Below are 13,728 nucleotides of genomic sequence, written 5' to 3' on the forward strand. Positions count from 1 at the left end.
ACTCTTTATAGGTTTCTCCAGAGAAAGCACATAACTCAAAATAACTTGTAATAAGCTAACAATTTCCCTAACAGCAGCAAAGAACTCATAATTTTTACTTATCAGCAAAACAGCTCGCAAGAAATTTGCAAACACAGGCACCCAGACCAAGGTCAGCTATCCTTGTTAGTAACACTGCAGCTGTGCAGATGTCTTTGTCTGCCTAAGCAAGGCCAAATTCTTTCTTGCTACGTGGTGTCCTCACTTCCAGTTTATGGTGGGTAAGTGCACAAGATGGATGCGGGTTACGTCAAGTCCAGTTCTCTCATAACAGCTGGAGACTTATACAGTCACTCTGATGTATTTTGTGGGGAGTGGGTGGCTTGGCCAAGACATCAATGGTAGTAGACATCAGATGATTGCATTGTGGTACCAATTCATTGGCACCTTGGCCAGGTATTTGAGCAGTGTGCTCTTCTAAGGTAATTTGAAAACCTAGAGGGTTTGGGAGTTTATAAATGGCTTATGTAAACATATTCCAGACTTTATATTGCTCTCACTGTGAATATTGCTTTGAGTATTCTGTCTTTGTAATTTGCTATTTGTGCTGAATGATTGGTCACCTAAACTACTGATTTCCAAGGTGACCATATGAACACTTGCAGTACGAACATTTGCATGAATATGTTTGCACAATATTTATGACATTTTCTCTTTTCAAAAATGCTTGTGCAAACAAAAATTCACTTGTGAAAAGGGAACTAACGGTGTTGCTGGTACTATCAAAGTGGAATTTGGAATTTCATTTTTAATGGTAATTTTGTTTACAATATTCACCTAGCTCTACTAAAGACTCTCTGCAGAGTTCATTAATTACTACATGACACCCAAAATAATTTAAAGGAAACCATCAATTTAAAAGTAACATTTGTATCTAATCTTTTTTTATCTAATCCAGCTACAACTAATACCTCAGATTGTTGTAACTGAAAGAGATGTGTATATAGACAAATATTTCCTACGTTTCTTCGGTTTAGTTGGTGTACTTGACAGTGCTTTGAATATAGTTACTGTTTCATTTTAGTCAGTGCTCCAAGTTGTTTATGTGGTTCTTTCACCTTGCAACAGGGAAAAGGAAAAAAATATATTTTGAAAGGAAACGAGGCTGTAAAATGACAAGAAAGAAAATGACAAAGGATTCAGGGACAGAAATATAGCACTTGAAACTCCATTTAACTCAGTTTTTGAAACTGATGCAATTTCATTTGGCAGCATCACTTTCAAGTATATATAATTAAGATTATGTATGTCGGTTTTTTTACCTTTCAGTATAATTTTATAGTAGCAGAGCTACTGCTTTCTTTCTCTTGGGGGGCGGGGGAGGGCAGGGAGGAGGGACACCAGTAAGTACAAACTAATCTTATATAACTTTTAATGTATATATTTTATAATAATGCGTAGGGGCAGGTTCAGAGCACTATTGTGGAAGGACAGTCCCTGCCCCAAAGAGCTCAAATCTAATTTAAGATGAAATGGAACAGTGGGAATTACAAAAACTAAAAAGGAGAGGGAAAGAGGAGGAGAAGGAGGAATAGGAAACAGCAATACGAGCAGTAACAAAAGCCAGCTATGTGCACAGATCAGAAGTCCCTGCTGGCCATCTACCTAACCTTTATCAATTCATCGTATCAGAGGGGTAGCCGTGTTAGTCTGGATCTGTAAAAAGCAACAAAGAGTCCTGTGGCACCTTATAGACTAACAAATGTATTGGAGCATAAGCTTTCGTGGGTGAATACCCACTTCGTCAGACACATGTATTCACCCACGAACGCTTATGCTCCAATACATTTGTTAGTCTATAAGGTGCCACAGGATTCTTTGTTCTTTTTTATCAATTCATAGTTTACCATGGACAAAGTGACAGAGTAGGTCTGCAGGAGAGATTTGAAGGAGGACAGGATAGTAATTTTACAGACTATGGGTGAGATCTTCATCCTTGCTCTGGCCCCTCACACAATAGGTAAGAGGGCTGGAGTGGTATAAAGAGGTCTTAAAAGTCCCAATTGCGATCTGGGGAGGATTCTCCCCAGCACAGGCACTGTGGAAGACAGTTCTCAGACTGCCTTCCAAGTACCCATCACAAGCCCAAGTGCAGAGGGCTGGACTGGGGGAAGGAGTGGCATGTCAAGGATAGGGATGCAGGATGTAGTATTGTGGCCTATAGGTAGGGTGACCAAATGTCCCGATTTTATAGGGACAGTCCTGATTTTGGGGGCTTTTTCTTATATAGGCACCTATGATCCCCAACCCCCTGCTATCTGGTCACCCTACCTATAGGACAGCCACGCTCTAGTCCCTAGAGCAGCCCAGGGTTGGAAGGGTGCAAAAGTGGTTTAAAGCCAATTTACCCCCCTTAGCCTGTAGGCTTTGAGATCTGTGCTTCCCTAGTTTGGGGAGGTTTCTTCCATGTAAGAAGACTATATGGCTGAAAGCTCAAAAGCACTTGTGGAAGAAATCAACAAACAACCTTCACTATTGAATCACAATAGTACACACATTCCATTTGTTGGCACAAAAGAATATTGCTGCTGGAAGAAATAGCACAAAATGTCACGTTTGTGAAGTGGCTTGAATCTTGCAGTAAAATATGGAAGAGTTTATATAAATTTCAGTTAGGATTATTAAGAGACCTTAATTATTAAGAGGCAACGTGTTTGGTTGCCTGGAGCATAGAAAAAGGAGAAAGTACTCCCATGCTGCCAATTAAAATCTGAGATATATGAGACATTAATTAGAACTATACTCCAACCAACCAAACGTTACTGCAGTTATACTGCCAGCTGAAATGCTTTTTAAATGTTAAAATCTGTTCCTGAATCATTATGATGTGTTCACTGGGGCTGGTACAGCTGTGTGAGACAATAGCTTATGGAAAAGCAAGTGTATTTGGAATTCCAGATTATGAAATTGATTTGCAGCGAGTAGTACCTGTTAGTAATGCCTCATGAGGATTTTGGATTATAGGGACCATGAAACAGAAATGAGCAATTCCATCATACAATTCTATCCTATGTCACCTGGAGGCATAATTCTGACAAAAAATGTGCTATGGAATTTATTTTAAAGTGATTATAGAGTTAAACTGCTTGGCACTGAGTATTTGGGGAGGAGTAGTGCTGACATATGGATGGATTCTAGCAAACTAATGCCCCAGATAGTAAAACAGCAATAATTGAACTGTAACTAAATTTATACATGTACATGTCCATTTGCTCACAAAACTGTAATGGATCCTTGGGTAAATGTGTTACCAAAATAAAAAAAAACCTAAACAAAAACTAAAAACCAAACACTGTATGATTTCTAAGAAATAAAATAAAATAAAATAAAAATTATCTATGGATTATTTACTCTCTTGAAGACATTACAGTCTATCAGCAAATATTACAAAAAGCTCAGTTTTGGAAAATGTTTCTCTCCTCCTTCTCCTCTCCCCTTGCTTCACCTTTCTCCCACTTATATAGAGCCAGAATAATTCATAGCTATATATATATATTTATATACACATATATTTAAGGTGCCCCGTAATTAAGGTTGTTTGGACATTTGCAATTGTGCTTTACATATATATAAATCATAGCTGCAAATTTACAACCTTAATTACATACGTGTGTGTATGTGTGTCTGTATAAAAAATACAAAATAATTGCATTTGTATAAAATCACAACTGCAAATTTCTATACAACTTTAATTACTGTATCGGGCACCTCAAATGCATGTTTTGTTTTCATATAATTTGTCACTGGGTTTATGAAACAGATTTGCAATATTCTTGTTTTTTCTGTTAAAATTACACAATTTAGAAAATAATTGTTCTGGTGTAGTTTACCCAGATTGTAATCAAGGTATCTAAAAGTATAGTTGTTTTAAGACCCCTTGAAATCCAAGGCTTGTGTGACTTTTTTGTTTTGTTTTTGATTTGTTTGTTTGTTTTAGGGTGGGATTTTTGTTGTTAACTTAATCATATTTAGAGAGAAAAACTGCATTGAACAAATTTTGACCAGAAGCGGTGAGACAAACTAGGAAATATCTATATTATATTTTATGAATATTATGTGTGACTCTATTTTCCATGCTGTATGACTGAATACAGAGAGCTATATCAAAGAAGGCTGTAAAGAGGTTGTTACAGAAGCTGGCAGGAAAGTAAAACAGTGAAAGGGATAAATCAGCCTCACATACACAGCTTCACAGGAATTAAGATAAGAATGGCTGGGCCATCAATTGGTGGGAAAATTCACCTAGCTGGCTCAATCCATCTTTATTCTTCCCAAGGCTAAGCCTGGCATCAGGAAACCTAGCTCCTCAAAGACCCTAGAAAAGGGAGGGATTTTTTGGATGATCTGAGAGACTGGCCAGGATGTATCAGTGAAAAGGCTGCCAGTCTGACTTAGGGTATGTCTACACTACGAAATTAGGTCAATTTTATAGACGTCGATTTTTAGAAATCGATTTTTTACAGTCGATTGCGTATGTCCCCACTAAACACATTAAGTCGGAGGAGTGTGTCCTCACTAGTGTGGCTAGCATCGACTTACGGAGCGGTGCACTGTGGGTAGCTATCCCACAGTTCCCGCAGTCTCCGCCGCCCATTGGAATTCTGAGTTAAGCTCCCAATGCCTGATGGGGCAAAACCATTGTCGCGGGTGGTTTGGGGTACATGTCATCAGTCCCCCCTCCCTCCGTGAAAGCAATGGCAGACAATCGTTTCACGCCTTTTTTCGTGAAGACGCTATACCACGGCAAGCATGAAGCCTGCAATGCTCAGCTCACCGTCACCGCTGCTGTTGTGTCCTGGGTGCTGCTGTCAGCAGACGGTGCAGTAGGACTGCTAACCGTCGTCATCCACCGTTCTCCTGGTGCCATGAATCCACCTCGCAGGTCCTCTCATCGTTCTGTATAAATATCTATTCTGGTGGCATCCATCGTCAGCCACCACTTCCGCTGCAACTCTGCTCTCCTGGTGCTATGAATCCACCTCACAGGTCCTCTCGTTGTTCTGTGTAAATATCTATTCTTGTGGCATCCGTCATCATCCACGCTTCTGCTGCAACTCTGCTCTCCTGCAGATGCCATACCACGGCAAGCATGGAGCCCGCTCAGCTCACCGCTGCTGCTGTGAGCATTGTAAACACCTCGCGCAGTATCCTGCAGTATGTGCAGAACCTGCAAAAGCAGGCGAGGAGGCGACGACAGCGCGATCACGATAGTGATGAGGACATGGACACAGACTTTTCTCAAAGCACGGGCCCTAGAAATTTAGACATCATGGTGGTAATGGGGCAGGTTCCTGCCAAAGAACGCCGATTCTGGGCCCGGGAAACAAGCACAGACTGGTGGGACCGCATAGTGTTGCAGGTCTGGGATGATTCCCAGTGGCTGCAAAACTTTCGCATGCGTAAGGGCACTTTCATGGCACTTTGTGACTTGCTTTCCCCTGCCCTGAAGCGCAAGAATACTAAGATGAGAGCAGCCCTCACAGTTGAGAAACAAGTGGCAATAGCCCTCTGGAAGCTTGCTACGCCAGATTGCTACCGGTCAGTCGGGAATCAATTTGGAGTGGGAAAATCTACTGTGGGGGCTCTGATCCAAGTAGCCAAGGCAATCACTGAGCTGCTGCTATCAAGGGCAGTGACTCTGGGAAATGTGCAGGTCATAGTGGATGGCTTTGCTGCAATGGGGTTCCCTAACTGTGGTGGGACAATAGACGGAATGCATATCCCTATCTTGGGACTGGACTACCTTGGCAGCCAGTACGTAAACCGCGAGGGGTACTTTTCAATGGTGCTGCAAGCACTGGTGGATCACAAGGGACATTTCACCTACATCAGTGTGGGATGGCTGGGAAGGGTGCATGACGCTCACATCTTCAGGAACTCTGGTCTGTTTCAACAGCTGCAGGAAGGGACTTACTCCCCAGACCAGAAAATTACTGTTGGGGATGTTGAAATGCCTATAGTTATCCTTGGGGACCCAGCCTACCCCTTAATGCCATGGCTCATGAAGCTATACCCAGGCACCCTGGACAGTAGTCAGGAGCTATTCAACTATAGGCTGAGCTAGTGCAGAATGGTGGTAGAATGTGCATTTGGACATTTAAAAGCTTGCTGGCACAGTTTACTGAGTAGGTTAAACCTCAGCAAAACCAATATTCCCATTGTTATTGCTGCTTGCTGTGTGCTCCACAATATCAGTGACAGTAAGGGGGAGACGTTTATGGCGGGGTGGGAGGTTGAGGCAAATCGCCTGGCAGCCGATTACGCGCAGCCAGACACCAGGGCGATTAGAAGAGCACAGCTGGGAGCCCTGTGCATCAGAGAAGCTTTGAAAACCAGTTTCATGACTGGCCAGGCTACGGTGTGACAGCTCTGTTTGTTTCTCCTTGATGAAAACCCGCCCCCTTGGTTGACTCGGCTTCCCTGTAAGCCAACCAATCTCCCCACTTCAATCACCACTTTCAGAGGCAATAAAGTCATTATTGTTTCAAAATCATGCATTCATTATTAATTCAACACACAAATAGGGGGAAAACTCGCAAGGTAGCCCGGGAGAGGTGGATGAGGAGGGAAGCACTGGGTAGGGTGGTGGATGAGGGGAGGAGGGAAGGACAAGGCCACACTATAGTTCAAAACTTATTGTATGAGAGCTTTCTGTTGCTTGGGCAATCCTCTGGGGTGGAGTGGCTGGGTGCCCATAGCCTCCTCTCCTCCCCCTCCCCCCCCCCCCGCGTTCTTGGGCATCTGGGTGAGGAGGATATGGAACTTGGGGAGGAGGGCAGGCGGTTATACAGGGGCTGCAGCAGCGGTCTGTGCTCCTGCTGCCTTTCCTGCAGCTCCACCAGACGCCTGAGCATGTCAATTTGCTTCCCCATTAGCCTCAGCATTGCATTCTGCCTCCTCTCATCGTGCTCCTCCCTCCTCTCATCTCGTTCATTTAACGCTTTCCTAGACTGTGCCATTGTTTGCCTCCACACATTCTGCTGAGCTCTTTCAGTGTGCATGAGCTCTGAGAACATGTCGTCGCGAGTGCGTTTTTTTTGCCTTCTAATCTGCGCTAGCCTCTAGGAAGGAGATGATAGGGGGAGCATAGAAACATTTGCAGCTGCGGGAGGGGAAAAAAGGGAGAGTAGTATTTAAAATGGTACATTTTAGAGAACAAAGGGAAAACTATTTCACACTAAAATAACAGGAGTACTTGTGGCACCTTAGAGACTAACAAATTTATTAGAGCATAAGCTTTCGTGGGCTACAACCCACTTCTTCAGATGCATATAGAGTGAAACATATATTGAGGAGATATATATACACACATACAGAGAGCATGAACAGGTGGGAGTTGTCTTACCAAGTCTGAGAGGCCAATTAAGTAAGAGAAAAAAAACTTTTGAAGTGATAATCAAGATAGCCCAGTACAGACAGTTTGATAAGAAGCAAGTGTGAGAATACTTACAAGGGGAGATAGATTCAATGTTTGTAATGGCTCAGCCATTCCTAATCCCTATTTAGCCCTGAGTTGATTGTGTCTAGTTTGCATATCAATTCCAGCTCAGCAGTCTCTCTTTGGAGTCTGTTTTTGAAGTTTTTCTGTTTTAAGATAGCCACCCGCAGGTCTGTCAAAGAATGGCCAGACAAGTTAAAGTGTTCTCCCACTGGTTTTTGAGTATTATGATTCCTGATGTCAGATTTGTGTCCATTAATTCTTTTGCGTAGAGACTGTCCGGTTTGGCCAATGTACATGGCAGAGGGGCATTGCTGGCACATGATGGCATATATCACATTGGTAGATGTGCAGGTGAACGAGCCCCTGATGGTATGGCTGATGTGATTAGGCCCTATGATGGTGTCACTTGAATAGATATGTGGACAGAGTTGGCATCGGGCTTCGTTACAAGGATAGGTTCCTGGGTCAGTGTTGAACCAGGTGATTCACATTACATAGCACATGTGCTTTTGGTACAAGGTCGCATTTTGCCTCTTATATTGAGTGCCTGCCGGTTTGGTGTGAGACATCACATACGCTCGGCTGGGCAACAGAATTCAACTTGCAGGCAGCCATGGTAAGGCACAGGGTTTCGGCTTCTTCAACCTTCATAACATGTGGGAATGGTTTCAAACAGCAGCGCCCTCCTTTCCCATACCAAGCAAAGCCCGTTGGGTTGGCCATTTAAAAGGAGGGCCTGCGGTTTTAGGGTGAACTTGCAGCACAACACAACACCCCCACCCCAATTCTCTGGGATGATCGCTTCACCACCATCCCCCACCGCGTGGCTAGTATCAGGGAAGATCCCTGTCAGCCAAACGCGAACAGCTCAGCATGAACAGGCCTCCCCCTACCGCATGGCTAACAGTGGGGATGATTTCTTTTCAGCCACAGGCAAACAGCCCAGCAGGAACGGGCACCTCTGAATGTCCCCTTAAACAAATTTCACGTATTTCAACCAGGTGACCATGAATGATATCACTCTCCTGAGGCTAACACAGAGAGATAAAGAACGGATGTTGCTTGAATGCCACCAAAGCCCGGGCCCATTCGCTGCAATGCTTTGTTCTGCAGTGATTCCAGACTACTTGCTACTAGCTTGTGGCCTACCATGGAGGACTGAATAAGGATGCCCTCCCCAGAAACCTTCTGCAAAGGCTTTTAGAGTACCTCCAGGAGAGCTTCCACTCCATCCCCAGACATGTTAACAGACTTTTCCAGTAGCTATACTGGCCGTGAATATATCCCAAGTCTTCAGGGCAAATTAATCATTAAACACGCTTGCTTTTAAACCCTGTATTATATTTACAAAGGTACACTCACCAGAGATGCCTTCTCTGGCTTCATGGTCCGGGAGCCCGCCTTGGGAGGGTTGGGAGGGTATTGGCTACAGGGTACTGAACAGTTCCTGGCTGCCGGGGAGAAGCAAGGTCGATTTTAGCGCTAAACCCCTTGCTGGGGAGGAGTACAGAAATCGATTTTAAGAGCCCTAGTCGACAAAACAGGCTTGGTCGTGTGGATGGGTGCAGGGTTAAATTGACCTAACGCTGCTAAATTCGACCTAAACTTGTAGTGTAGACCAGGGCTGAGATACAAACAGAGGGAAAAGGCTGCAAGCAGTGTAGGCTGTTTCTCCCAATTCAGAGATGAGGAATAAGCCAGACCCCTCTGATCTCTCTGTTTATGCAGAGAGGCTAAGCTTAGGGAGGAGAATATGCATGCAGGTCTCTGTCGTTGTAAATATAGTTCCCTAAGCATTGTGTGTCTTTGGGGCAAAATAAATCAGGTTTTGTTCTGAAGAAGCCATTTCTGTCTCACTGCAAACATATGCTATCACAGAATCCCATAGAGAAACCCTTGCAGGACCCATCCCCAGTTGGACTTGCTGAATTAGATATGATTAGTATCAAGAGGCTATAACCAGTGTCCTACTCTGAGAGTGGATAAATTCAGAGAGCTAAAGGCCCAAGGTCTGACCTCTTTGAGGGGTGCATTCAGAGAGACCCCAAGAAGGGGCAGCAATGCAGCTAGCCTGGCATCCATGACAAATGATGCCCTCCCTACTATAAACACAGAGATTTTTTTCAGCATGCTGCTGTGGGGAAAAAAGTCTGGTCCATGTAATCTGCTTCCAGCTTGTTGGGCACTGGCATCTTGAAAGTCATCCTTAGCTTCTCTACTCCCCTTTACAGTGCTTCTTTCAGGAACTATCTCAGCATCAGGCAATATCCATCACCTACAATTCAGTAAACATTGGGTTTGAAGGATACCTCTGGGCATTCAGAACTATTGGCTATCCTCAGCTTGTATCTGCATCAAATCTATGTAGGGAGCTAATTCAATACAGTTGAGATAGGCAGAATAAAATACTATTGTTTCAAGATCATGTGCTGCATTGATTCTGTTCATCTAATAATATCCCTCGCATCACATTTTTCATGATGTGATGCTCACTTTGCTTACTAGAAAAATACGGAGAATGTTAAATGAAATAAGAATGGGCTATTGGAAGTAATGCCTGTCCAGGAATTTTTTATTTATAAAGATTTGAAAGACTCTCTACTGTGGCTGTTTAATTTTGTCATTTCACTTATCTCATTGATTTAAATTATTTGAGATTACTCAGCTCAGAAATGGTGCTTTGTATCCTCAAAGCAGTTTACAAACATTAGCTATTTTTACAAATGAGAAGAATGAGGCAGAGAGGATAATTGACCTGCCTAAAGCAAGATAGCTGGGGTTAAAAGTCTCTGGCCTAGTCATCACTGTGGCCCAGTCCTATAAGTGTGTCCCCTCTGTTTCTGACCTCCTGTTGCATACAGTGGAGATTTGCGTATACATTTTAGGAGTGATGAAAAATGGACATGATCACGGAGGCATTAAGATCTCTGTAATACTCAGGAAATGTTGCTTTGGCTTGCAAAGTGCTCTTGGGAGCACCTCAGTGGAAATGTATGTGTGGGAAACTTGGAGTATCTTTGAGATTTCTCCCTTCTGTATGTCATTGTCACTCAAATAACACATTAAATCATTTTCCCTATTTTTAGGGAAAGCGAGTTAACAATTTATTGACGTTTCCTTGGGAAGCAAATAAAGTGTGGAAAAACAGTACTCCTGGAAACGAGTGTCACAATGTTTGTGGTTCTGCTCTTTTCTGTAATTGCTTTTATCGTGGTTATGAAAATATTTTTGGAGTTCATTTTTCCTTTATTTTAAACAAAAAGATAGTGAGGTTTCCTCTCTTTCTTCCCTAGGATTTCCTGCTGCAAATTTTTACTGTGTTTCGAATACTCATACGACCTGAGATGTTTCCAAAAGACTGGACTGTGATGCGTTTGGTTGCTAACAAGTAAGACATTTTTAAATACAGTATAATTAATATTCGAGAGGAGTGAATATACTTGTGTGCTATGTATAATAAATATGCAAAATTTCCTTTAAATCTTTCCATTTACAATATTCGATGAACACAAAATGTTTTTTATAATTCTCCTGATCCTTTCAGTTAGTTAATTGTCACATGACCTAACTGGTATCCTTTATACTGCTGATGATTAATTTTAATCAACTCTTTATAACCTGGAGCCCACTTCAATATGTTTATAGAAAGGCAGTTGTTAATAATTACCATCTCTCTTTTCCAAGTTGCAAATGGCAAATTATTACAGAACTTCATCTAAATAACTGTTTATTAAAATAATAAGTTGGTAATGATTCAGATCTGCTTGTTCCCAAAAGGAAATCAAACTGTTGCAAGAACATTTAAAAAAAAATAGGGCTTGTGAAAAGTGCCCAAATTGATCTTCTCTATTCACAAAACAGGTAGAGGTGCAGCAGTTGTAGTGCAGGCTTCCATCCACTGCCCTGCCAATGTGCCTCAATGACTGTAATGAAGCCACCTCTTTGCTTATTCAGTTCTTGTGCCTAAGAGACTGCCAACAGCATGCCAGTTTTTCTGATGTGAACACTGATCACTGGCAGCTGGACTGAAACCACCAAACTAATTTCACCAAGATCACTAAACAGCTAAACGTTTTGTTTATAATCCCAAGGGTGACACCTGACAGGAATTAAGCCATTATCATTATTGTTACTTATTTGTATTGTGGCAGTGCCTGTACGCTCCAATGATGCTGTACAAACTCATTGTAACAGTCCCTGCCTATTATGGCTCAATTCAGCAATACATAGTGTCCCATGACTGTGTGTCTGTGTGTGAGCATTTGTCAAGCTTCCTTGTGATTTAGGAGGCAAACATTTTCCCTCACTTATTTTTCTCACCTGATTTAATTCTCCTCATCTTGCTGAGTTTAAATTTCAGTGAGAAATGCTAATAATCAAGGAATGGATGTGAACATTTATTTCTTCGTGAGGTATAAGAAAGATGAGGCTGAGAGAGAGAACATATGGCTGAGTAATCATGCTGAGGAAATAAATCGAGAAACCTGAAAGAGAAAAACACAAGAACCTTCAAAATGAGAATGTAGTATAAGAAAGTGTTACATATTTCAGAAACAGCTGGGTTGTCAGATGGCTTGGCAACAGCTGACATGTAGAAGACTGAGATTTAGGAGTGACCTTGACATTCATTCCCCAGATTGACGATGATCAGATCAGCTAAAGGTGAAGTCTTTGAGCTCTGCGGGGAGGCTCTTGGCCCCACCATTATCCTAGTTAGCATCAAGCATTGCTGTTACTGAATTCACATCATGCCATTGATGACTGCCTAGGTGGGAAACATGTGCCCAGCTCCATCACCAAACAAGATAGATACTGGAATGATGATAATAGCTTATGCTGGGAATTGATTCCATGAGAGATATTAAGGGAGATAAAAATTCACTTCGATGCTATATCATATGGCGATTTGTGAAGAGACAAATATTCCTGAAGAAAGGGCTTTCTGGATCGTGGCCTCTCCACCATTCTGATAATAATGGCCTGCACCTCTCTTACTGTAAATACCAGAGGCAGCTCTGGCTTGTCTGCAAAACTGGGGGGTGGGGGATGTTGGCCAGGCCCTTTACACTGTTGTGCCTCTGACAGGGCAGTCAAAGTGGAGATTCATCATTCCAACCCTATTCATTGCAATCCTATCTTTTATACCTGCTTTTGAGGGCAGCAGTGAGCCCCCACTCTCTGCTCTGCCTTAGGAAACCAACACATCTGGGGCTTTTTAACCTAATTGGAACCACCTGTTGAACTCCTCTCCATTTATTAGTCATGCGGAGCAGGGCCCCAGGGAAAGCCCAAAGCTAAGAACTTCTCTTCCTGCAAGGAGCCACAGAAGAGTAGCTGAGCCACAATTGCTCACAACTGAGCACCTTCCTGAGTCAGGGGAAGGGACTGAGGGGTTGGGTGACATTCTAAGGCTCTAACATCCCCACACAGCAGATGAGATTACTACAGAGATGCCTCTGGAGTTGTGGGGCAATCCTCTTTAGCTCCTGTGGTTCAGCAAACCCAGCTGTTCTCGCTGATCTAGGACTCTTCCTGAACTCATTATTCCAATTCACCTCTAATGGGAAGAACTACAAGATGCTAGCCCAGGTTCTTACGAGCATAATTGCTGAGAAATCTGGCATCTTTTCTGACTCCCTTCTTTCCAAAAGGAAAATCTGGGTTCTCTAAGGGCTGTTCCCTTGTACTTCACCAATTATATATTGGATGGGGAGTGGTACCAAGTGGCTAAGACACAAAAGGAAACATCAGACAAGAAAAGAGGCTGGTTCTCCATTAATGACAGCCATCTCCACCAGAGGCAAAAGTAAATCAAAAGGCCAAAAAAACAAACCACCATCCCCCCAATCCACCAGAATAAAGCTCAAAAGCACTCCAGAGCCTAATTTTTCTTCCACAAACTGTGGTTCCTCCCTTGAAGAAGGGAAACTCTTTGTTTTGGATCCTGATAACCCGAAACTGGAGAAGTAGGAGAGAGGTTGTGGTGCTTCCCAGGGGAATCCAGGGTTGTGAGTTTCCTTACTACCACCTGCCCTTAGCGTGAGGAAGCCTGCCATGGGTCAGATCCCCAACTCCACTTGCCATGGGCAACCTAACCACTCCACTGTAGGCTACAGCCCACACTGTCACACTACAAGTTAGCGATTGGCACACTCTCACCCTCAAGCCCTCTGAGTGTCTCTCTGGAGCATCCAGCCTCTGGTCCACTGGACATTTGCAGAATTCCCAGATCTGAAAGAAATACCCCA

General features: G+C 43.0%; 1 protein-coding gene across 1 annotated transcript in view; it reads left to right on the plus strand.

Annotated features, from left to right (window-relative positions):
• Positions 1-13,728, plus strand: part of DOCK4 (dedicator of cytokinesis 4) — a 306,106-nt gene that overhangs the window by 204,043 nt on the left and 88,335 nt on the right. Inside the window, exon 27 of the mRNA XM_065401620.1 lies at positions 10,774-10,868. Coding sequence (XP_065257692.1) covers positions 10,774-10,868 — 95 coding nt within the window. The remainder of the gene's footprint in view (positions 1-10,773; positions 10,869-13,728) is intronic.

Source organism: Emys orbicularis, chromosome 1, assembly GCF_028017835.1.
Source record: "Emys orbicularis isolate rEmyOrb1 chromosome 1, rEmyOrb1.hap1, whole genome shotgun sequence".
Classification (NCBI taxonomy): Eukaryota; Metazoa; Chordata; order Testudines; family Emydidae; genus Emys; species Emys orbicularis.